This window comes from Petaurus breviceps, unplaced genomic scaffold (assembly GCF_028583685.1).
Source record: "Petaurus breviceps papuanus isolate PSGF00001 unplaced genomic scaffold, PetGlider_PUasm1.0 90696, whole genome shotgun sequence".
In the NCBI taxonomy this organism is placed as follows: Eukaryota; Metazoa; Chordata; class Mammalia; order Diprotodontia; family Petauridae; genus Petaurus; species Petaurus breviceps.
Genome location: NW_027187314.1, coordinates 10,090,214 through 10,115,785, shown reverse-complemented (window position 1 = coordinate 10,115,785; position 25,572 = coordinate 10,090,214). Strand labels below are relative to the sequence as shown.

Genomic DNA, 25,572 nt, shown 5'->3' with positions numbered 1-25,572 from the left:
CTTTTCTGCCTGAGACTGGGATAAATGTGTATAAAACTGGAGTGTTAATTAAGTAAATCAATTAAGTCATCCCCTCTTCTCCAACTTAAAGTAAGTAATATGATATTTTGATATTTCACAAGGTGAAAACAATGTTAGACTTTAGACTAAGTGCAAAAAGCCCTTGGAAGGGGAGTGCTGCTGTCACATAGGAATCGTGTTTTGATAGACTGAGGACATTTGGTCATACCTTTGGATCTGTCTATAAAATATAGACTTAATCAAGAAGATTGGAGGAAGTTCACAGTACTGACATCATCATTTTCTCCTGTACAGTTCACCTCTATTCCCTAAGAAGGGGTTAACTGAGGTCAGGGGGTAAAGGTGGGAGAAGAAGGCATGGATTTGGCTTTGGACTAAGTTTCCTTTTCAGATACCCTTTTGACCAGAGCCTTGTAAGCCTTGAAGAATACAGAAGACTCTGGATATCCTATCTTCCCATTAATTTCTTAGCATTGTCCCCTGTATGATAGCAGCAGCTTACAGTAGTGTCTGCAACAGGACCTAAGGACAGACTGGATTCATATTCGTCTACAAGGAGTCCAGCAAAGAATCTACTCCACACATAAAGGAAACTTCTAGAGCATCTCATGAAGGAAAGAAGAGGACTTCCAACAACCAGGAACTCAGAATTGCCTTTTTCCTCCAGAATAGGTGAGCATGCTTTTCTCCTAAGAATCTACTTTGCCACTAAAGGTTAATTTCCTCCCTTTTGAATGGCGTATTCCAAGCTCACACTTCTTTATTGTTGTGGTTGTAAATCTTGTGTGATACTACCAACAATGCCTCAGTACTTGAAGTCTCTCTTTCTGGTTACTTACAGCATTTTCTCTTTGACTTATAAACTCTGGATTCAGACTATGATATTTTTGGAGTTTTTATTTTAGGCTTTCCTTCAGGAAGTAACTGAAGGGTCATTGCTATTTTAATTTTACCATCTGGTTCTAAAATATCTGGGCAATTTTTTTTCATGCTTGCTTGACATATAATAAGCAGCTCCTTTTTTGTTCCTTGCTTTCAGGTAGTCAAAAATTCTTAAGTGATCTCTCCTTGATCTATTTTCCAGGTCAGTTTTGATGAGATATCTTATTTTTCTTTCTTTTTTTACTCTTTTGATTTTGTTTGAATGTTTCTTGCTATCCTATAGAGTTGTTAACTTCTTGTTTGGTCCATTCTAATTTGTAAGGAGTCTGTTACTTGGGTTTTGTATCTTTTGTTAATTCTTCTTTGAAGTCTTACCTCCAAAGTTCTCATTTCTTTTCAATTTCATTCCTTTAGAATTCTACATAATATTATTTTTTAACTCTTGCTTCAGCTTTCCTAGAAATTCTACCTGAACTTGAGCCCAAGCTGTATTTGTCTTTGAAGCTCTGGTAGTAGGTATTTTGGAGTTGTTTACTTCTTCTAGTTTTGTACCCTGGGATTTTTTTTTTTACCATAATAGTTGTTTTTTTGTTTATTTTTTTTTTTGTTTCCTCATTCTTTCCACCTTAATTCCTGAATTGAGACTTTCTGTAAAGAACAGACTTTGACTATTTCTGGAGGAGATCCTGGGACCTTGATTGACCCTGTTTTGTATTCAATGGTTTCCTTCTATTCCTTTTTTGGATATTGAGCATCATTATGTTCTTCAAGCATTTCAAGATTGGCTCAGGTTGGGTAATCTACAAACTTTCAATGCCCCCTAAGCAGTCTGATCTAGAACAAAGTATGATCTCTGACATTAAAATATGAACTCTGTGAACTCTTGATCATGTTTTGGGTCTGAGTGAAACAACTGCATGTTCCCTGGTTGGAACCTCAGCCATGGTCACCCAGTTGGAAGGTTCTTTGAATCCAGAGCTACAGAACTAAAAGCTCCCCCTCAGCATGAGCTCTTTCTGATCTATTCATTAAGTTGAAGCTCTCAGCCCTATTTTGTGGGATGAATTTGCAATCTTATGTAAAATAGTCCTATAAAGATACACAATTGCTCCTCATGTCTGTTTCTTCTCCTTGCCCAGTACACAGTCTCAGGCAGTGTCTGACATTGATTCATAACTTCTCAGATAACACTGGTTCTGTAACCCAACTCTGGAGTCAGAGTGAGATGGCATCTTCCATACTCTGTACACAACGTTAGGCTCAGTTCCTTTTGGATCCACGGCATGGATATTTCTTGCCCTACTACATAGCCTTAGGCCTCAATTTAGTCTTTATGTTGGAAGGCTCTGCCCTAGCCTTCCTGGATGTATAATCCCTCCCTTGGACCAAAAGCCTCTGTCGATTTCTATGCTAACTTAGGCTGGAAAAATGACATTATGTTTTCTCCTCAAATATCCTGAGCTCCATTGGGTATTGTGCTCTTCCTAGGCTTTTGTTGAAGTACCTGTGGAGGAGACTGGGCTGTACTACCTCCTCTTCCTCTGCCATCTTCACTATTCTGTTTCTGTGGGAAAAGAGAAATGCAAATCAAAATAATCTGGAGGCTTCATGTTACACTCAGCAGAGTGGAAAAGATGGTAAAATATGGGAAGAGTCAATGTTAATTAGATAAATTTTAGGAAGATAGTCACACTGGTATGTTATTCATATCACGAACTGGTACAACCATTTTGGAAAATAATTTAGAATTATACAAGTAAAGTGATAGAAATTTCCATACCCTTTTACCCAGAAATTCCATTACTGGGCTTCTTTCCCAAGGAGGTCATTGATGAGAAGAAATTCCCCATGCAAAAGAATGATCCAGATCACAAAAGAGAAAAGACATAATTATAATCTAGTCCAGTCTATTCAAATCAAGTCAACAAATATTTATTAAGCACTTACTCTGTGATAGGCACTGAGCTAAGTGCTACTGATATAAAGATGAAAATAATCTCTGCTCTCAGAACTTTCAGTCTAATAGGGTGAACAATATGTAAACAGCTATGTACAAAGAAGACCTGGAAGATAGTAACATTAAGGGAAAGCATAAATTAATGAATACTAACATTAAAGGAAAGCATATTGGGAAAGGCATCTTGAAGAAGGTGGTATATTAGTTGAGATTTGAACAAAGCTATGGGATCTGGGGGGCTGAGGTGAGTAGGAAGAGCATTCCAGGAATGGGGGACAGCAAGTGACTAAGTAACTAAAAGGTGGGAAGATGGGGCTGAGAATATTGGTAAACATTAATGACAAATATTAGAAACATGTTCCATTTGTCTAATGACCAGTGAACTGATAGGAAATGACTGCTATCCACACATAAAATCAGAAGGTGTAAAGAGGTTCTTGCTAAACAGAGTGTGCCTTCTCCTTGGACAAATGAGTAAACAACTGTGTGACATTTTAAAAGTTTGAAACACATCGACTAATTAGTCATTTTATTAATAATTCTAGTATTTTGTTAATAAAAGAGGTCCATGGCACTCTCAAATGCCAAAGACAATCATGGCAGCAGGCTCACAACTTATGTGCCCTTGGAAAAGTGGATGTTCCAGAGTGTGACATTAACTCTGATTGGTTAACAATTAATGAGAGAATAAATATTGTCTCAAGAGTGGGCTTACTCCAATGGGGGGGGTGGGGGATGGAGAGAGTGACATCATGTCACTCTTAGACAAAAAGACTATCTTTACACCCAGCCTATTCCCAGTCTTGGGCAATCTAGACAAATCAACCTCTAGACAATCTACCTCTACCCAAACTTGCTTGAATGGAACACAATGGGCAGGAATTCACCTAGCTAAGATGGTCTAGGTAAAATTTTGATGGAGGTCAGTAATATCTTTCAAAGACTAGGTTTCAAAAGGAAATGAGGACTTTAGAAAATGGGAGAACTCTGGATCTCTCCAAATCATGGTTATTAATAATCATTTCTCTTAAGAGATTATCTCTGATCCTAATCCCAATTTATTGTATACACCAAAGCAACAAAAATAATTATTTCCAGGGCAAACTTGTTATTTATTTCTCTTTGAAAGGTTCAGCATGAATAAGACAAATGCAAAGAAATCATTTATCAGGAGCCTTGGCAGTGGAGAAATAAAGTAAAAAATGGCCCAAAATTATTCAGGTGAAGTTGACCAAATACAGTCTAAAGAAATCTATATTGCAGTAATGATTTTAAAGTGATTTAGGGATTGATTCTCAAGATCTGCCAAATAGAGGAAGATTCCTCCGAAATAAAAAAAAAATATAACAAATGATGTTTTAATAAATAAACAATAAACAAAGTGAGAATGCATACATTTGCTGTTATTTAAATTCAAATAATTCCTTTATTAAATGTTAATAATGTTCCAGATACAGTGCAAGGTCATGCACATACAGAGACAAAATCCAAAACAGCTCCCATAATTCATTAAACTCAACAGGCAAACAGGAGGAGATTTGGGGTATTATAGGCAAGATAATATCAGGGGAGAAATAGTCACTAAAAAAAATCTTCCTGATCCTTAAGAGAGGGTTAAGGGGGTAGGTGCAGGAAGGAGAAAAACAGAGAATTAGACTCAGATGGGTGAAAGTAAATAATTCCTGGGTAGTATTAATTGATAGAGTGACACGAGTAGAAGAATTTCTGAAAGGACAACACTGTGAAGTCTTTTCTCAAATTTACTGGCGCATTCTGCCACCACCCCAGCTTGTTCTGGGATAAATCTCTTAAAGACTAAAAGTAGGCATGAATCAAGTCTGGGGCACCCCTTAAGGGGACTGAGAGGGTCCCTTATAGAAAAATATTCAGTGTACAAAGTAATTCAAAGGTATAGTACAGTTTTTTATTCTGTCTCACCAGGAATGCTTAAAACACAAAAAGACTGCTGGGTTTACACGTTTAGTAAGTGATACCTGCCAGATAACTTAATGAAGTGAGAACAAGTCTCAATTTAAATCATAGTTTCAATCAATTAATAAATAATGATTGGATAAAACTACATCTATGATGTAGATTATTTCCTTAGATTAAGTGCAAAAAGTCCTTGGAATTAGTGTAACAGGATTTTTGTTTAGATTGGCTAAGCAAACATGACCACACCCTAATTGGCATCAATGAGATTTAAAGCTAGTTTGGAACAGAGGTTATTCCAGAAATTGGATCCAAGATGGTGGTGTTCCAGTAAAACTTCTGGGAAGGAACCAGTTGGGAGAAAGTGAGGCCTCAAAATCTAGTCCCTCTTTCTTCTTCTGACTGAAGTAAAAGTTTTAAAGCTTCAAAGTGTCCAAAGGATTTTGGACTCTGTCAGTGTACTAGCAACATCCTTAGATGAGCTGATAGCAGTGTGCATTGGGAGCTAAGGACAGATTGGACATAGATTTATGGTTCTACAAGAAGTCCAACAAAGAAGCTTCACCAGCCCAAGTGGAACTTCTGAGCATCCCACGAATAGGAGAAAATGTTTTTCAATGAGAAGGTACCCATTTGCCACATGTACTCTCTCTAAGCTTGGGTCCATGTTGCTTTGGACTCTGTATATACTTGTAGAAGAGAATGTCACAGACTTAAAGAGGGATATTTCGTACCTATGATATTAACTGATTAGTCAGTACCACTTTAATAAATAACCCTTACTAAAGGCAAATTGTCTGGCTGACTAAATTGATTCTCAATTGATCATTTTTTTTGGAGGGGAAAGTGCAACAGTGGGGGCTTGTGAACTATAGCCCTAAGAAAGATACCCATGAGCCCTCAGGATGGAACTCAGAGATATCACTGTGCTCTGAGAACTCATTAGTGGCAGTGTGAGTTGGGATAAGTGTCGTGTGAAATGAGCTCATCACTCTATTAGGAAGGAAAGCCTACAAGGAAAATAACCAACAATATCCAGGTGAACAAAATTTTTACTTTTGTCTCTGACCTGCACTGTCTGAGAAACTCATAAATCCAGATCTGGCAATATCTCCAGATCATAGTGTAGATTTTTTTTTCAGACCCTTTGTTTGTGGAGATCACCACTCCCTCTCTCCCCTGAAACAAGATGATCAACATGGAGACCCAGGAACTCTTGAACTCTCAAGGGTATAAGGTAGCCACCTAGACCAGAAATACCTATCTCACATTTACTGTTTGGTTATCTTTTCAAAGAAAACACTAAATGGGGTCATAAAAAGTCAGACAGTTGAAAAATGACTAAACAACAACATCTGTGCTTGGGAAAGAAATAAAGCAGCAAGGTAGACAGGAATTTGAAGTTCATTCCCAGATTCATCTAGGTAAACATATACTGTTGTTGCCAGGACCATGCAGCTGCCATAGCTGCTTGGGGTGTGGGGCAGGGGGAAATAATAACAATAATATTAATATATTATTGTTTTTAACATACCATCACACCATAGTATAATTATATATTACAACAATTATAATGCTATAACATATCATATGATGTATATGTTAGATATTATATATAATAATACTGATAATATTTAGTATACACACACATAAACACACACACACACACACACACACACCTCTAACTTCCCTGTTGTAAGTTCAAAGGAAAGTCTGCTTGAGTCTGCAATCTGCTTCAAAGAGAGGAACAAAGAAAAAGAAAATGGCTGTTGTGACTCAAAGTCTACTGTGTGGACCACTTTTCCTGATTCAGTTTGTAGTCCTCTTTGTTGTAAGCTTGTGTGATGTTGCAAGATGACTAGTCAGGAGCCTCTGGTTGCGTGTGCTCTTTACTAAGGGCCTAGGTTCTAAGTTCATCACTGCACAAGCTTCAAGGGCTGCACCAGTCCAGCAGATCAAAGATACTGCCCTGAATACCTTCATTACATTATCATGTGTTTTATTTTAGCTTGACTGGGGGAAGATTTCATGGTTTCTGAATTGTGAATTAAGCTAGATTGAGTAGCATAATTCTGGGAGTAGCAAATGAAGATCATGTTAAAGAACGTGGGTAAAAACACAGTTTTAGTCAGTCTTTGGAACATTTTTCTTAGAAACAAATAAAAGACATACCATACTTAAAGATAACAAGAAACATTTTGACAGTTTAAAAAGTATTTGTCATTAATATATTTATAATCTAAAAGAGAAGTATTTCAGTTTCCTTCTGGCCAAAACCTGAATTGGCCCAGGGGTCAAGAAGATGATGGGAAAGAGAGACAAAGGCAAATTTTATTTAAAAGTTACATTAATTTAAACAGTAAAAGGTATAATGTATTGTTGCTTCAGAGTACAGCAGTATGTAATTATTTTTCTATAGCTTCTAAAGTTCTCATGCAAATCTTTGTTTATTGGCATGTAGAGTGCTGTATTTAAGGCAAAAGCTTGAAAATCATTCTGTTATTTTCTGCCTTTATGGAACTAAGAATCATTTAGTCTAGGGGTGGGGAACCTGTGGCTTTGTAGGTCCTTGGGTGTAGCCTTCTGACTGAGTCCAAGTTTTACAGAACAAATCCTTTTATCAAGGGGATTTGTTCTGTGAAGTTGGGATTCAGTCAAAGGGCCACACTTGAGAACCTAGAGGGCCACATGTGACCTTGAGGTCTCACACATTTTCCACCCTTGAATTTAGTCCATTCCCTTGTAGGCAAGAACGCCTTTACCTCTAATTGCCTCTGATGACTTATGAAGATCTGAGAGAATTTGGAAGCCTGCCCAGCATCTTTCCCCAGCTGCAACCAGGAAGATTCCTTCTCCTTAATCTCAAATCCTTGCTGCTTACAAATAATGGAAAATTTAAGGAATTATTCTAGATCAATAGAAAATTTTGGTTTAACATAATTGGAGATTAGTTTATGGAGGTATTTTTTTTCTTAAAGGGCAGCTTTCTAAGTATAATAAAACGAATGGAGCTATGGCCACAATGGTGTAAATACCACGCTTTATTTACAAGCACAAAAAAAGTAATTTTCCTTCCAGACTTTTATCTTTGTGTCAGATCGGCAAGAATAGATTTTTCCTAGAAGGCAGAGATGTCAGTGGCTGTCCCCCAGGGTGAGCTTGTCAAACAGGTACTCCCCAAGGCCATTCTCAGGAGCTCCCAGCCTCCTCAGGTTGGTAATATATTCTCCAAGACGCTTGATAATGGTCACCTGTTTATCTAGGTATTCGCGCTCCAGGAAGTCACAAAGCTGAAGAAAGAAAAGCGAGAAATCACACGGAAGGCGTGATCAGAGGAAAACAGGAAAGGGATGAAATACTGACCTTAGGAGAGTCTTTCCCTAGAAGAAATAACCCAAACATACTTTACCTTTCTCAGCAACATCTCTGTTGTTAAATAAAGGCAAACAGGTTCCTTTATATGTTGTGAGAATTGGCCTATTGCTTGGTCTAGCTGACAAAAGGGGTTCCAGGTTTGACCACTGGATCACCTGGGAATTTCCCAAGTAGCCCATAGCTGGTTTAGTCAGCTTCATTTAGTCAAGGAATGCAAGGTTCTCCTTATCATAATAATTTGGCAGATTTCTAATCCTTTTAAGCAAGGTTAGCAAGCTTTCTGAGTCACCTTTATCCAGCCCTTGTGACAGATAAAGGAAGTGGCAGCCCAGGGCATCCATTGATTGATTGCTCCTACTTGAATCCTAATTGATTGATCCTAATTGACTGCTCCTTCTGCCTGGGTCCTCTGAATAAGGTCAGCAGCAACAGTCAGCTATAAGCACAGAGACTGTGTGCTTTCTCAGGTCTATGCTTCTCCCCATATGTGGGATCTGCTATGGGAGGTATCCTATGGAACTGAAGGCCTCAGGAGTCATGCGCTGGCATGTCCATGAGTGATAAACTGTCTAATTTGTGATCCTTGAGTAATTGTGTTCCTTTGGTACCTTACTGAAGATCTTCTCACAAAGATTTTTTTGAAGATATGTTTCAGAGGTAAGGGTTTTATATATATATATATATATATATATATATATATATATATATATATATATATATATATGTGTGTGTGTGTGTGTGTGTGTGTGTGTGTGTGTGTGTGTGTGTGTGTATCATACAAATGCATTCTAAATCAAATGTGAAAATGTGAGACAGAGAAATTCGATTGCTGTACTTACATGTGGGTCACTTTTTTCCATTGCCAGATTGTGGAGGTTCAGCAGGGCCTGATTTATTTTCTTTTCTATCTTCATAACTATTTCTAGGACTTCTAAGCTATTTTTCCAATCATCACACTCTGGTTTCTGTTCAGATTCAATCAGAGAATGACTGAGAATCATGAACTACTCTCCTTTAAACTACAACCTTATATTTTATACATAAATGTGAGAATTATTCTGATGATTTATTAAATCAGTACATGCCTAGAATTTCAGATCAGTACAGTCCTAATTTAAAGCAGGCATAGGCACTTTTGGGGGTAACTTCCTCTTTTCAGTAAATCTCCTCTGGTCTATTACTTAGTAAAAAGTCTAAGTTCCTTTCACCTTAGAGGGCATGGAACATTCCCATGGTCACCGGGGTAATAACTGTACAAAATAGATTTTCAGCTCAGATGTTCCTGATTCCAACACTTTATCCACTATAATGTTATTATAATACCCATATATAATAATAAGAGGAATGCTACTAGTAATAGCTAACATTTATATAGTGCTTTATGGTTTGCAAAGCACTTAACACAGCTCAGACAATCCTCACAATAACCCTGAAGTGCCATTATCATTCTTATTTTTCAGATTAAGAAACTGAGGCTGAGAGAGTTTTAAAGTGATTTGCTAAGGTTCACACAACTAGCAAGTGCCTGAGGTAGGATTTGAACTCAGGTCTTCCTGCTTCCAAGTACAATTACTCTATCCACTATGGTCTGACAGTCACATACAAAAAAAAAAATTAAGGCTATATATCATTAGGTTCATAACCTAGGTCTTCTACTTAAAACTTGTGTGACCTTTGGCAAGTTAATTATCTGCTTTTTACCTCAATTTCAATATCTGTAAAATGATTGGGTTGGACCAGATGACTCTAAAGTCACTTCCTGTATAAATATTTTTCTAATTAAATTTCATGGGGGAAGGGGTATTCATTTAACATGTGCAGACATACTGTCTTTACTTTTAGAATGGGAAGGAATAGAAACTGGGTATAACCAAGAGGAGAAGTAACAGTATTAAAATTAGAGTTCTGTAGGATTGTAAATTAGCTGGCTTGAAAATTTGGTTTATTTGAAAGGGTCCTTAAGGTCCCTAAAAAAATTCATTCTATGTTTCTGAATCTGTATTACCCCATAAGTTTTTGCTCTCACCTTTATGTCCTGTAGGACAATATGGCCTCCTCTCTTATTTAAGTATTTCAGGAATTTTTGAGCATGTTCCAGCTTCTCATCAGATTGATTTTTTGAGAATGTTTTGAAGTGGTATAAAGCCACATCATCCCTGTCAAAGAAGTAGGCCTGATGTGCAGAGACAAAAGGGAAGATAAATAGGGTTGTTCAAACAAGTCAGGCAGTTAGTATGCATTTAAGTGCATATTCTATGCTAAGCACTAGGCAAAGATAGTCCCTGCCCTCAAGGAGCTCACAGTCTAATGGGGATAGACAGGAAAAAAATATGTACAATCTATATATGGAATAAATAAAAAATAATTAACAGAGGGAAGGTTCTAGAATCAAAAGATTGGGCAAGGCTTCCTGTAGAAGAAAGGATTTTAGTTGGGACTTGGAGGAAGTCAGGAAGTAGAGATAAGTAGGCATTCTAGGCATGAAGGATGGCCAGCCAGAGAAGATGTCGAAAGTTGGGATGGAGTGTCTTGTATATGGAATAGCAAGGATGCCAGTGTCATAGGACCAAGTGATATGTGGTGGGGAGTAAGGTATAAGAAGACTGGAAAGGTGTTTGAGGGAGAGGGGGGAAGGTTAGGGAGATTAGATGGTTGCTTATGAAGTCTTTGAACACCAACAGAAGATTTTGCATTTGATCCTGGAGGTGAGATGGAGTCCCCAGAGTTTATTGAGTAGAAGGGTATATGGTCAAACCTATGTAAATCAGGGGGGAATTTATAATTTGTGCCAATGTTTTTGAAAATATGTATTTACCTAAAACGAATGAAGAGTTCTCCACAAGCACAACAAACACTGATAAAATTCAGGTTGGTGAAAAATAAGTTTATACTCTGCTACCAAATTCCATATTTATTTGAAAGTTTATTTTGGCTTGGTCATCCCTAATATCATGAGTCTTTTTGGTTTTTGTTTGCTCATTTTTGATACTGAGACCTTAGGAACTGAGTTCTCTCTCCCAATTCTATGGAACAAATTTAGTTGAGGGTCTTTTCTTTGCCCCAGGAATCCTTCCTCAGACCAGATTCTCCCTTTCTTGTGGTTAGAGTTTCCACCAGTGACTTTTCCAAAGTTCTTCTCTCCTGAGACCCACTGCTCTTTCCTTTGGATGAAGAGAGGCCTCTTCTATAATCCTCAGTTAAACCCAAGGATGTCCTCCTCTGATGGAAGAGACCTAGTGTACACCTTTTCTTTTAGGGGGAGAAGGAGGAAGGATGGACATAAATTTTTTTTTTTAGTTTCATTATGTTAACTGTGATTAACTTAAGTTACTGAGTAACAATTCAAAAGAGCAGCATGGCCTTATTAAAATAAAAGAAGGCTAAAACTGCAAATGAATTAAGGTTTTCAATTAATGCTAAGATCAGCTACACATACACAAGAAAATTTTATTTTTCCTTCTGCCCCACCCTTCTCAACTGCAACAGGCTGCCCACCTTCTGGTGGGGAGGATTTTTTTTTCTTTAAGCTGGGGTGTTTTCTACCCTTGAGGGTATAAAGTTGTTATTTAATATGGTGGAATGCTGTTGTGGTATAAGAAATGATGAAAGAGATGATTTAAAAAAAATTGAAAAGACTTTTATGAATTGATGCAGAATGAAATGAGCAGTAACAGAAGAACAATTTATACTGTGACATCAATATTATAAAAATGAACAACTTTTGAGGACTTTCACAAACTGATGAAGAATAAAACAAGCAGAACCAGGAGAACAATTTACATAATGACAGCAACACTGTGAAGACAAACAACTTTGAAATCTGTAAGAACCATGATCATTCATGATTCCAGAGGACTGATGATGAAGCATGTTATCCATTACATTAGAGGTGATGAATTTAGGGTGTAAAATGAAACACACATACACACATTTGTATATGGTCATGAGGCAATTTGTCTTGACTATGCATATTTGTTACAAGGAATGTTCTTTTTCTCTTCTTCTCCCTTTCACCTATACCCCCTGCCCACTGGGGAGTAGCAAGATATAGGTGGGAAGGAAACAAAATAGATTTCTGTTAATTTTTTTTAAATAGAGAGGTGGGGAAGTGGGATACTACAGATATGAAATGCTGTATCAGATCACTATTATCAGTTGGTTAGGAGTTGTTCTTCAGTCGTATCCAACTTTTTTGTGACCTTTGTGGTTTTCTTGGCAAGGATACTGGAGTGATCTGCCATTTCCTTTTCCAGCTCATTTTACAGATGAGGAAACTGAGGCAAACAGGGTTAAGTGACTTGCCCAGGGTCACACTGCTAATAAGTATCATGAAGATGAATCTTCCTGATTCCATGCCCAGTGCTCTATCCACAGCGTTTAGTTAGCAGAAATGTAATATAAAAACAAAACACATCAATAAGACTGAAACACTAGCACAAAGTAGCCAACTAGTAGTACCAAAAATGGGCCTGGGGCATGCATGGCTTAGAAAGCTCCAGAGGGCTCTGGGGAGAAAGTCCCCAAGGTAAGGACTTTGGAAGCCCTGGAGAGTAGTAGCAGAGAGCAGGCAGGAAACATCAGAAAGTTAGGCACTGAGACTGTGAAACTTCAGTTTTAGAATATAAACTCCTTTGTAAAATCTTTTAAAAACTATTTTGTTCATTTAAAACTTAAATGCGAAATGAGAAAAGAAAAAAAAGAACATTTTCATGTGCACAGCAGAACATAGATAGATTTAATAGAAAACAATAAATTTCTGTTTCAAATTGTTTGTATTTTTTTTAAAAAAACCTATGTAATAAATACTGCAAATTGTTTTCAAAGCCACCCAGCTTTTCTATGCTCTCTTCCAAGATTTCTTTTGTTCTTTGCTGTGCACTTTGTTTTATTTTTTTCTCCTTCCATCCCTCCCCAACCTACCCTAGTGAAGGCTACAATTAAGCACAAATATGTATATATAATATATACGTATATATAAAACACACACACAGATATATGTGTACATGCATGTAGAGAGACATGTACACACTTATACATATATGTAAGACCATACTATACATGCTTCTATTTGTCAATTCTTTCTCTGGAGGTGGATAGTCTCTTCCTTCATAGGTCCAAGTCTTTCCATATTTTTCTAAAATCAACCAGCTCATCATTTCTTACATCACAGTAATAGTTTATCACAATAACATACCTCAAATTGTTTAGCCATTTCTCAATTAAAGGACATCTATCGTTTTATTTTGTTGTTTGTTTTTTTGGAGAGGGGAAGGCAAAGCAATTGGGGTTAAGTGACTTGCCCAAGGTCACACATCTAGAAAGTATGTCAAGTATCTGAGGCCGGATTTGAACTCAGGTCCTCCTAACTCCAGGGCTGTAGCTCTATTCACTGTGTCATCTAGCTACCCAGACATCTATCATTTTAGCCAATCTGATAGACGTCAGGTGATATCTCAGAGTTGTTTTAATTCGCATTTCTCTAATCAATAATGATTTAGAGCATTTTTTCATATGACTATAGACTATATATAGTTTTGATTTCTTCATTGAAAAACTGCCTACTCATATCCTTTGACCATTTATCATTTGGGAAATGACTCATTTTTTTTTGTCTTTTTGGAGAGGGGAAGGCAGGGCAATTGGGGTTAAGTGACTTGCCCAAAGTCACACAGCTAGTAAATGTTAGGTGTCTGATGCTGGATTTGTACTCAGGTCCTCCTGACTCCAGGACTGGTGCTCTATCCACTGGGTCACCAACTGCCCCATGACTCATATTCTTACAAATTTGACAAAGTTCTTTATATACTTGAGAAATGAGACCTTTATATGAGAGATTGTCCATGAAAGTTGTTTACCAATATTCTGCTTTCTTTCTCATCTTGGCTACATTGGTATTATTGGTATAAGCCCTTTTTAATTTAATGTAATCAAAATTATCCATTTTACACCTCAAATGCTTTCTATCTCTTATTTTGTCATATATTATTCTCTTATTCATGAGTCTGAGAGGTAATATATTCCATGTTCTAGTTTTCTTGTGACTTTCGCTTTTATATCTATGTCATGCCTTCATTTTGATTTTATCTTAGTACACGGTTTAAGATTTTGGTCTATTCCCAGTATCTTCCTCTGAATATGAACCCAGATCTTCTCTATCCCATAGTTGTTGCCTATGTTTGTGTTCTTTCTCTTTTGCTTACTGATATTCATTCATTCATAGCAGCTTATTATTATAATCAGGTTCTAGTCCTGAGATATAAGGAATGTTGCCTCAGGCCTCAGGTTATTCTTACTGTTATTTTCTGAGCTTTGTCTAGGCACCTAACCTTGGGCACTTCTCTCCACCCCTAATCCATGTCTAGGGTCCCTAGCCACATTGACCCATAAATGCTCTTGCTCCTAGGGCTGCAAACTTCAGCTCTCCCCTCTGCCCTGGAATTGAAACCAGGGCCTCTACTCTACTGTAGATGTCCACAGCCAGCAGCATCCTACGCCTTAATCACTGGAGAGTGTGCTAGCTCCCTCCTGCCTAGAGCTGCAGCCCAGGACTGCATCTGGTCAGCACAGCTGTGCCTGGCATCACAGGATGTCAGCTGAGGCTCTTCCACCTTCCTCCACTCAGCAGTCTGGCCCCCACTCTGTCTGTGAGGTGACAGTTTCTGAGGCTGAGGTTGTCCCTGCTCCCAGTGGCCTCTAAGATATTCTGTTTGTGGATTCAGTGTAATCTGCCTGGAGGTGTTTTCACTTCACTTAGGCCAAACCTCCACTGCTGGAACTCAAGTCTTTCCTAGAGTTCCTCCCAAGTTGTTTTAGGGGGACAACCATTTTTCACTGACTTTTGTTTATTTCTGCTTCTCTATATTCATTTTGAGGTGATTTTACATCTTTTTTTTTTGTAGAGGAAAGTTTTCTAAGTTACTCTGCCATCGTCTCAGAATCCTCTCTCCCTCGTAAAATCTTACAGAGGACAACAGCAGAAAATGAGCTTATAAAACATTGGGGAGCAGTGGAGGGAAGTTTAAAGAAACCTAGGGAGATGCCTAACTAAACAGTCATCCTGAGGCTATTTAAGGATGAAATTGAAGGGGGATGTAATGAGGACAGGCACATTTGTAGGAAAGTCACTAAAGCGACTCCCCAGGCTAGAGAGCCTGCTTTGGGGAGAATCATGGCTGTGTGTGATAGAAGTGTCCTGGAGGAATTTTGGAACCTGCATAAGCATTCTGTAACTGATTCTAGTTGGCTAATTATGAGGTGAATGGGAGGCTCTTGGATTACCTGCCAAGTATTCAAAAGGGCATTAGTTGGCCTCTACCTCTCATTCCTGGTGGACCTCTGCTCTTGATTTGCTTACTTCACCTTGGGCCCTTTCCCCTCAGAGGCTGACAGGTTGTCAAAGAAAATAAAGTCTGGTTCTGTGCCTTGCTGTTTGTTCTTTTGTGTTAGATGAGATAAATTATGAAGCTATCTTCTTGTGAATTTTGAGAAGTAAGGAGATCATGCCCCTGAGAGCTCAGGAGCTGCCCTGGTCCAGAATTCCAGGATTCTGAGTCTGTGTGTGGTTTTGTAACCAACCCAACATCTGTGCCCCAAGAAACAACGAGTGACCTTTTGGGAAATCAGTGGTAGATGAGACAAGAAATAGTCTGGCAGCAGCACTACATTTGGACTTGAATTTGGAGGAAGACATTGAGCATTTATATAGCCAAGAACTTTACAAATACCTCATTTAATCCTCACAATAAACCTGTGAAGTAGATGTTGTTAATATGGGTGGTAAAGGACCCATATGTACAAAAATATTCTTTTTATACTTTCAAAGAATTGGAAACTGCAAAAACACAAATTGGCAAATGACTGAAGAAATGAATGTAATGGAATACTATTGTGCTATGAGAAATAATGAAAGAGTTGTTCAGAGAAATCTGGGAAAATTTGTATGAGTTGATGGTGAGGCACTATGGATAAAGTCCTGGACCTGGAGTCACAAAGACCTGAGTTTAAATCCATCCTTAGACACCTACTGGCTGTGTGATCCTGGGCAAGTCACTTAACCCTATTTGCCTTAGTTTATTCATCTGTAAAATGAATTGGAGAAGGAAATGGCAAACCACTCCAGTTTCTTTACTAAGAAAACCCCAAATAAGATCACAAAGAGTTGGACATGACTGAAACGACTCAGCAACAACAACAAAAAAGTGAGCCTAAGTAGAGAAACACTTTCTACGTTAATAACATTGTAAAGACTAAAGAACTCTGATCAAAGCAATGATCAACCACAACTATAGAGACTGATGATCTGCACTCCTCATCAAATACCAGAGAAATGATAAACTCAAAGTACAGAATCAGAAATACATTTCTGAACGTAACGCATGTGGGAATTTCTTTAACTTTACTATGCATATTCATTTTTCTTATTTTTTTTTCCACTGGGCATAGAAGGGAAAGGTGGTACAGAAAATAAATGCACATCAATTGAAAAATATATAATAAAAAATAATGAGAATGTCCAGCTTAGTCACTCATTCTGTCAATAAACATTTATTGAACATCTACCATGTGCCAAGCACTGTGCTAAGTGCTTAGAGTCAAATTGGAAAAGGGATTGTCTATAGAAAGTGGTGAAACCCTTCAGAGTGTTTATGTTTCCCTATGGCATTGTGATGATTATGTAAATCCCTGAATCATTCATTGCACAATTTACTAAATGGGATTTATAATCACACAAAATGTTTGACGTACCTAGCTATAGAGGAAAATTCAAATATATGAAAATTGCCTATGGCCCAGAATTCATTGTGTGGTTTTTGTAGAACTTTGGACTAATTTAGGGGTGGAGAACCTGCAGCCTTGAGGCCACCATGTGGCCCTCTAGGTCCTCAAGTGTGGTCCTTTGACTGAATCCAAACTTTAGTGAACCACATGCATTGGGCACACTGTTTATGAGCAATGCATTGGACAAAGAATTGAACAGGATGAGGAAAAGGAGTTTACTGTTGAGAAATTGTGTGGTGCTTTTAGTGACCCTAAGATTCACCCTCCAAAGGTCCAGCTTTGTAACAAAAGTATTTTAAGGATGATATATTGCTTTTGCTTTTTTGTTTTATAACTCTGTCTGTAATTCCCCTGAATTGTCCCTGCCCTTCCAATTATTTAAACCAAATTTAAACTGAGCTCAAGAAGTGATAGACCTTAGAGCTAGGAGTAGGAGAGTAAGCTAATCCCTCCAACACAGGAGATCTTACCTTAGATGCCTATGTCATGGCCCCAGCTGAAAGGCCCCTTCTCATTCCTATGCCACCATTATTATAAATAAGAATGAATGTATAAACATATATTGCTATCAGGATACTCAGGTCATGGCTATTTATCACTGTCTATGTAAAAATTATCTGTGAAAAAATTACTTTTTTTAATTGTCAGGAAACAAAGGGTCAATGACCACAACTAAGAACAAGTGAACTTAGAGCTGTATGTATTATAAGCCTATGATGTACACATGTACCCATAAACAAATGAACGAATAGAAACACACACAGACACATATACATACACACACATATAATAGAGATGGGGATATGAACTGAAGCTATAATTTAATTTGTATGCAGATATCCCAGATGAGGAAACTCCTTCTGCCAGTGAAGATCAGCACCTTTTCTGCAACTTATAACTCAAAATTGCCTAGAGCACTGGACAGTTACAGGTTATATCCAGAGTCACAGAGCCAGGATCTTCAAGGACAGATCTCTGTCTAGAAATGATATTTTTAAAAGGGCTTAGCACAGTGCCTAGCACATGGCAGGTGCTATATAAATGTTAAGCTATTATTATCATTATACCATGTTGTTTCAAATATACATGCAAATACATATGCACGCATGTACACACATATTATCGCTATACATGCATATATACTTGTATAATACATACATGTATGTGAACACATTAATGTTTTGTATGTATATGTATGTATACACATATTCAGTGATATACTGGTACATGAATAACCAATTCTCCAAAAAAGTATACATGTCACATTTTCATGTTCAATCTGCATTATTAACATTGCTCTGTCACTTTTGTAAGTCTAGACAGTTAATCAAACAACAAATCAAATCCTGGTTTATAGTGTTTGTCAATTCCTGAGGTATAAATGCTCACACTGAAATTTTAATAATTATTTCTCATGATCTGGTATGAACTGGCTTATGAATATCTGTGTATATATGTTTGCCTACATGTACATGTGCATGTGAGAGCATGTTAAAGGGCATGCACATTAATACATACGTGCAGTGCACATATGTATATATTACACATCATAACTACACACATGTGCACATATGTGTTTACATGCATGGGTTTGTGTATGCCACAGCAGGAAAAGGACATTGTTGGTAGAAAACAATCCCATCCAAGAAAGAATCTTTTTGACTATCTTTCTTAGCCTGAGCCTGGGAATAGAGGAATATCTATGACTCAGATTTAAAAATACATACAGAAAGGAAAACAATGAATAGAATTGAACAAAACCTATTAGAATTTTAAAAATAATTTTTAAAAAATCTATGAAAATGTGGGGTTTTTTTGGACATTTTTAACCTATACATCAAAGAAGATACTGAGTACTCTGAAAGATTTTCTGTGATACCACCAGGATTTGATTCTTTCCCTGTGTAAGATACGTGCCTTACATATGTTGGTTATATGTATGTCTGCATAAATTTATCTAAATGTGGCTCACAAGAAGTCTTTAATTGATGTCTTGGGAATCTTGCCCACCCCTCTCCAATGGACTTTGATTCTTGCTTAGAAGGGAACATGTAAAGAGGGCACAATTATGTCTAGCTCCTTCAAAAATTGGTAATCCAAAAGAATTCAAGCAGCTTTCATGGTTGCTAACCCTTAAAGAGGAAGATAGTACCCCAAGCTTATATTATAAAGTTTGATCTACCAAATACTTCTTATACAAAGACTATCATAAATAGTAAATAGCAAGTAAGCCAATTTTTCCAAAAGATACCAAACAAAATCAGAGAAATTCCAGGGGTAGGGAGCCTGTGGCCTTAAGGTCACATGTAGCCCTCTAGGTCCCCAGAGGCAGCCCTTTGACTGAATCCAAACTTCACAGAACAAATCCCCTCAATAAAAGGATTTGTTCTGTAAAACTTGGACTTGTAATGGTAATGGAAATTTGAAGATCTTCCCTGCCCCTTAATAAGCCTAAGGGAATTTGAAGACCTTCCCTGCTTTGAAGATTTTCCCTAATGCCTAATAGACTGAATATAATCATGTGGAACCTGTGGTGGGAGGAGTTTGTTGAAGGCTGGAGCAGAGCCCACAGGAAGCTGGGAGTCAGAGCAGTTAGAGAAGGAGGAAGAAGAGGACTCACAGAGGGAGACAGGCTTGTGGGTAAATATTGTTTTGTGGGAAGACCAAAGGAAAAGGATGGTATGACTCTCTGCTGTGTTGTGGTGCATTAACTTCTATGTTGCTATGATGGATTCAGTTTCCTGGAGTTGGGATTTGGTTGTTTGGTGTCTCAATAAATGTTTTGCTTCTGTTTTCTATATGGAGAGTCTGTTACATTTTGCAATTGAGCACTATGCCAGCATATTTACAGTTGCCATAGGCCCTATGAATATTGTGTTGGTGCTACAGGACCCAGTAAAAAAGCCACACCCAAGGGCCTAGAAGGCCACACATGGCCTTGAGGCCACAGGTTTCTCACCCCTGGATTAGACTATACTGGCAAATATACACAGTGAATCAGCTTTCCCACTGGAAGTGAGATTGCTCAGTTCATTGAAAGGAAAGGCCCCAATGTCATCCTAGAGGAAATTCTTCAAAGTCTCTAGAGGGGCAAGTTGGGAATTGGAGACATGTCGAGACACCAGTTTCTTTATGTGTCTCCTACTTTCCAAAGTCTTTTTTTTTTTTTTAAATCCAGAGTTGGTCCTGAAGAGAATCTGGAATCATTTGTATCCTATTTCAAAGAAGAAAGATTTACATTTTCCTCATCTCCTGTATCCATTCTGTTCCTCATGTACATGTGCGGAATTGAGGCATCATTGTCTTCATCTGTTATCCAATAATTTCTTGCTAACACAATGTTTTATACATAGCAGGCTCTCAATAAATGACTGACTGACTAAGGGTCATGGGTCTTTGAAAATCACAATTCTGTTTCTGTTGATAATTTATACTTGTCTTTCCCTCCTCTGTAATTATATTTAGTGCTATTATTTGACTGGGAACATAACCGATTTGAAATATGGAGCAAAAGGGACCTTAAAAAATCTGATCTAATTCTCCCATTTTACATTCTATGCAAGAGAAAATTATAAGCTTATGAGAATGGATAAAATTATGACTCTCCCCCCAAAGGTATAATATTTTCAAATGAACGTCTTTACTTAGTGCTCTATCAAGGAGAAATGGGAAGAAAATACTGTGGATCTTTATAGTTAGCTTTTTATTGCTGGGGTATTTATCATTGGCAGTTGAATTTCAAATTGAACACAATTTGCTGAGTGTTTATGAAAAAAGAGGTAGAAACAAAGGAGATAAACCAGATGTGACTACTTACAAGCTTGTTTTACCTACACAAATGAATTGCACATATTTTGTAGAATTTGTATGTGAGCTTTGGCTACTTAGCAAGTCTCTCATTAGCAGACATTCAATACATATTTGCTGATTTCCTGAAAGGTTAAAATATTAAACTTTCAAACTCTCACAACTTTAAAGGAATCAAAAGACAGAAGTGCTTACCCCTGAAAGGTAGACATAGTTGGCACATAACTCCATGTTCACTAGATCATTGATGGCAACTTCACAGTCCGTGTGGAAGTTCTGGAGCACCTGGGACCCCATATCAATATTATTATAGTTTAAATACCACCAATCAAAAATACTGCTGAGGGATGCTCAGTCCTATTCCAGCTCTACCACCACTCTAGAAAAGTGTTCTCTAATGCAACTGTTATTAATTCCAGTCAAGCCAGTATGGAAGTATGATTGGCAGTCATTCTCCACCAATAGGATTCTTCTTGACCATCTGCATGACCAATCAGAATGGGGAAGGATGTCTTAGAATAGTCATTTTCCTGATTGCCGTGACTACCCTGAAAGGGATGGGAAAAGACTGTTTGTCCATTTATGAAAAAAGCACACCTTGCAAAAAGAGGACAAATCTTAATCTGAAGTTTCCTTACTCCTCCCCACACTGAAGAAAAGTAATTAAAATGAAAAAAATCAGGAGACTGACTATGCAGTGGCCCAGTTTTTAATTTCTAAGATGCTTTAGAAGAGATCAGGGTCTTCTTCTTGTTATTATAGATACTCCAGGCTTTTTTTTTCTTTTTGGAGGGCAGTTGGGGCTAAGTGACTTGCCCAAGGTCGCACATCTAGTTTTTATATTAAGTGTCTGAGGCCGCATTTGAACTCAGGTCCTCCTGACTCCAGGTCCAGTGCTCTATTCACTGTGCCACCTAGTCACCCCAGCTTTAGGCTTTTTGATGAAAAAAAAATCAGCTTCATGCTAAAGTCCCCGACACCATAATTGGTAGAAATAATTCTTTTCATTTAAACTTTTTCTCTGAGATGCTCAAAATGCTTTACTAAACAAATTCATTATTTTCTCCCATATTCATATGAAAGGGTTTTGTGGAAAATATTGAATAAATGTGATGAGGCAGCATGATATAGTGGAAAGAGAACTTGGACTTGGGAACAGAGGGCAGAATTCAAATCTGTTTACTAAGTACAGGTCATCTCATCAGCTCTCATGGACTATTACCATCTCTAAGCTGATGATCCTCAAATCTACCTTTCCTCCTAACAGTCTCTCTATGGACCCTCAATCTCACATCTCCAACTGCTTTTCACATAACTTGACCTGGATATCTAGTAAACATCTTAAACTCAAAGTGTCCAAAATAGAACTCATTATCTTTCTCCCTAAATCCTCTCCCCACCCTTCTACTTTCCCAATTACTGTAAAGGACAACAACATTCTCTCAGTCCTTCAGGCTCACAACCTAGGATTTCTCATCTCTCATCCCCCATGTTGCCAGGGCCTACTGATATCACCTCTGCAACACATCTCGAATATGCCCCCTTCTCCCTCTGACACTGCCACCACTCTAGTGCAGACACTCATCACCTTACACCTTGATTACTGCAATAGCCTGTGGAGGGTCTGCCTGCCTCAGGCCTCTCCTCACTTCAATCCATTCTCCATTCAACCACTAAATTACATTTCCTAACATGAAGGTCTGATCATGTCAGCTCCCCCCAAACTAGAGGAATATAGTTGTCTGAAAGTTCAATATTAATGAAAGCTCAAAACCACTTTATAATTTTTCTCATTCTCTATTCTTTTCTCCAGTCTTTCAGAGAATGAGATGGCTCTTTCCCTTGTTAAAACTTGCTTGCCACTTGGGCCTTTGATCTGCTTGTCTCCTCCAGGAATTTGTTTGTTCATAGTCTTCACCTCATTTCTCCTGAATTTTCAGTCTCTCTCTACTTTTCCCTCTGCCTATAAAAATGCTTAGCATACAATAGTTTTAAAGAATATCCTTCATATTATTTCTATTTCAAATGTTCTTAGTCATAGGACTTCTTAGTCACAGCTAAACCATAAAGAGGAGCCTGTATCTACGATTTCTACTTTCTCACTATTAGCTGACTTAATTGAAATCTGATTTTCATACCCACATTATTTTTTTTCTGAAACTGCTTTCTCCAATGTCATTAATGAACATTTAATAGCTATATCTAATGGTATCCTTTTAATCGCCATTCTCTTTTACTTTTACTTAAAGTGACCTATTCACTTACTAATTTAATTTAAAGTTCTTTGTGTATTCATCATATATTCCTGATCTACATAAGCATGGCAGTTAAAATGAAGAAGAAGATAAGTCCACTTTTCTGTCTAATCTTATTTATTTCAATTACAAAGAGACTACACACACACATACACCTCTCTCCAATTTAGCAGCACTTATTTCCAACATAACAGGTAAATATTTATTGCTATGCCTGAAGTATGATTTCCATTCCCTCCTTCCTTGACTTCTAAAATAGAAGTTATCCCTCCTTCACTGAATATTTAAAGTGACCTATTCACTTAATTTCTAATTTGATTTGTAATTCTTTGTGTATTCATCATGTATTCCTGATCTACATAACCATGGAAATTAAAATGAACCAGAAGATAAGTCCATTTTTCTTCCTAATCTTATTTATTTGGAATACAAAGAGACTACACACACACACACACATACACATACCTGATGCTGTTGATGAAATTCTTTCTCTTCTCTTAGCTTCCATGACATTGGAACTTTTTTTCTTCCTCCATCTCTGATCAATCTTAGTTTCCTTTACTAAGGAAACTCTCTATCCTTCTGACCCCCAAATGTAGGTGTCTTACAAAGCTCTGTCTATGATTTATCTTCTATCCCTGCCTTCTTTACCTTGGCAATCTCATTGTCTCCTCTGGCTTCAAATATAACTTCTGCATAGATGAATCCCAAATCTGTGACCTCAGTCCTGAACTTTTTCTAAGATTCCATTCCCTAATTTCTTCTCATCTCCAACTGGATTTCTCACCACCAATTCAAAGTCAACACATTCCAAACAGAATCAGTCTTTACTCTTTAACCTGTCCTTCCTTCTATCTTTTCCTTTCATCCTGATAGTTTCATTATTCTGCCAGACACCAAAGCTTGAAATATCTCACACATCCATCTCTTCATTTCCTCTTGCAATATTTCAACCCCAGTTCAAGCTCATATCACACAATCATAATAGATTTCTAGTCAGTCTCTAACCCCTTCCCATCTCAATTCATCCCTTAAAGTAATCTGTTCCCTTTATACATTTCATCATCTTTCTCTACTTTCAATGGTTCATCATTGCCTAACAAATGAAATACCCACCCACAAAGTGCCCAACTTGACTTCTGAACCTTGTGTTACTGTATAATTATCATGCTTTCTTTAATCCAGCTAAACTGGAATAGTCACTGTTTTCCCATCTCCTGCTTTCTCCTACTTCTTTGCTTTATAACCACCATTTTATAAGCAAGGAATAGACTCCCTCTCCCTCCTCTCTTGCCCATTGATTGATATCCATTCCCTCGTTCTTTGACTTCTAAAATAGAAGTTCTCTATCCTTCACTGAATATTTAAAGTGACCTATTTTCTTAATTTCTAATTTGATTTATACTGATCTACATAAGTGTGGCAATGAAAATGAACAAGAAGATAAGTCCACTTTTCTTCATAATCTTATTTATTTGGAATACAAAGAGACTACACACACACACACACACACACACACACACACACATCCCTCCAATTTAGTAGCACTTATTTCCAACATAACAGATCAGTCAATATTTATTGCTATTCCTGAAGTAGGAAAAATACTTCATTTGCTCCTTAAGGTGAGCTTGCCAAACATGTATATTTCAAGGCAATTCCTGGAGGTTCCCATTCTTTTCAGGTTAGCTTCATGGCCACCATATCCTTCATGATCTTCAGTTGCTAATTCAAATAATTCTTTAAGAACCCACAGAGCTAGGGAGAGAAAAAGAAATTTAATTTGGGAACATTGAGAAGAAGAGAAGGACACAAACCAGAGACTATAAATCTAGTGGGAAGGATAATTCTCCAAAGTTTATACAAGTGTAACTCAATCATTCACTTCTAGCTAGGCTTATTAGGTATAACATGGGACTAAAGGGGCTTTACTCCCATGAGTAATATAAGATGGAGGAGATTGGGGGACTTGAATTTGCCTAGTATTAAGCATGTAAATTTTCACACACACTATTGAGAAAGATGTATAATTCCATGGAAGGTGAATATATAGCAAGAAAGCAGCAGCTTGTACACAGTCAAAGAAAGGCAATATGGGATTCACTCATGTTGTTTTTAGCTCACAAAAATTTCTCTATTTTAGGGGGTTATTTCTTTGGTTGTTATCAGGTTACTGATTGCTCTCAGCTCATTACTTTTAGCTGGCTAAGGAATATAATAGCAGGATAATTAAAAGGCTTTGTGATTTTATTACTCTGCTACTTTTCCATTCTGTGCCTCATGATAGTCTCCAGATGCAGCCTCTGCTTTTCTCTAGGTGCCTCCATTTTTACTATCACATATCATATCAAAAACAATATGAAGGTCAGTGGAAACTAACTTTGTTTTTGTATAAATAGGGAACAAAATAATGAGGTAGGTGGGATGTGGACTGGAAAAGGCAGTTCATTGGAGTAAGAGAAGCTGAACCAAAATGATCCTGACTATAGCACTTTCCTCTGCCTCTCATAGGTAAGAGATTTTGGAGGAATAATTCAGTTGAAACTGTAACATCTACTCTAACTC

General features: G+C 37.5%; 1 protein-coding gene across 1 annotated transcript; it reads right to left on the bottom strand.

The window, feature by feature from the left end:
* Positions 1-7,926: 7,926 nt before the first annotated feature.
* FTHL17 (ferritin heavy chain like 17) lies at positions 7,927-21,187 on the bottom strand. The gene is made up of 4 exons (XM_069065620.1): positions 20,948-21,187; positions 10,194-10,340; positions 9,007-9,132; positions 7,927-8,082 (listed from the first exon to the last, which is right to left on the bottom strand). The coding sequence occupies exons 1-4, from the start codon at positions 21,047-21,049 to the stop codon at positions 7,927-7,929; spliced, it is 531 nt and encodes a 176-aa protein (XP_068921721.1). The 5' UTR covers positions 21,050-21,187.
* Positions 21,188-25,572: the final 4,385 nt, after the last annotated feature.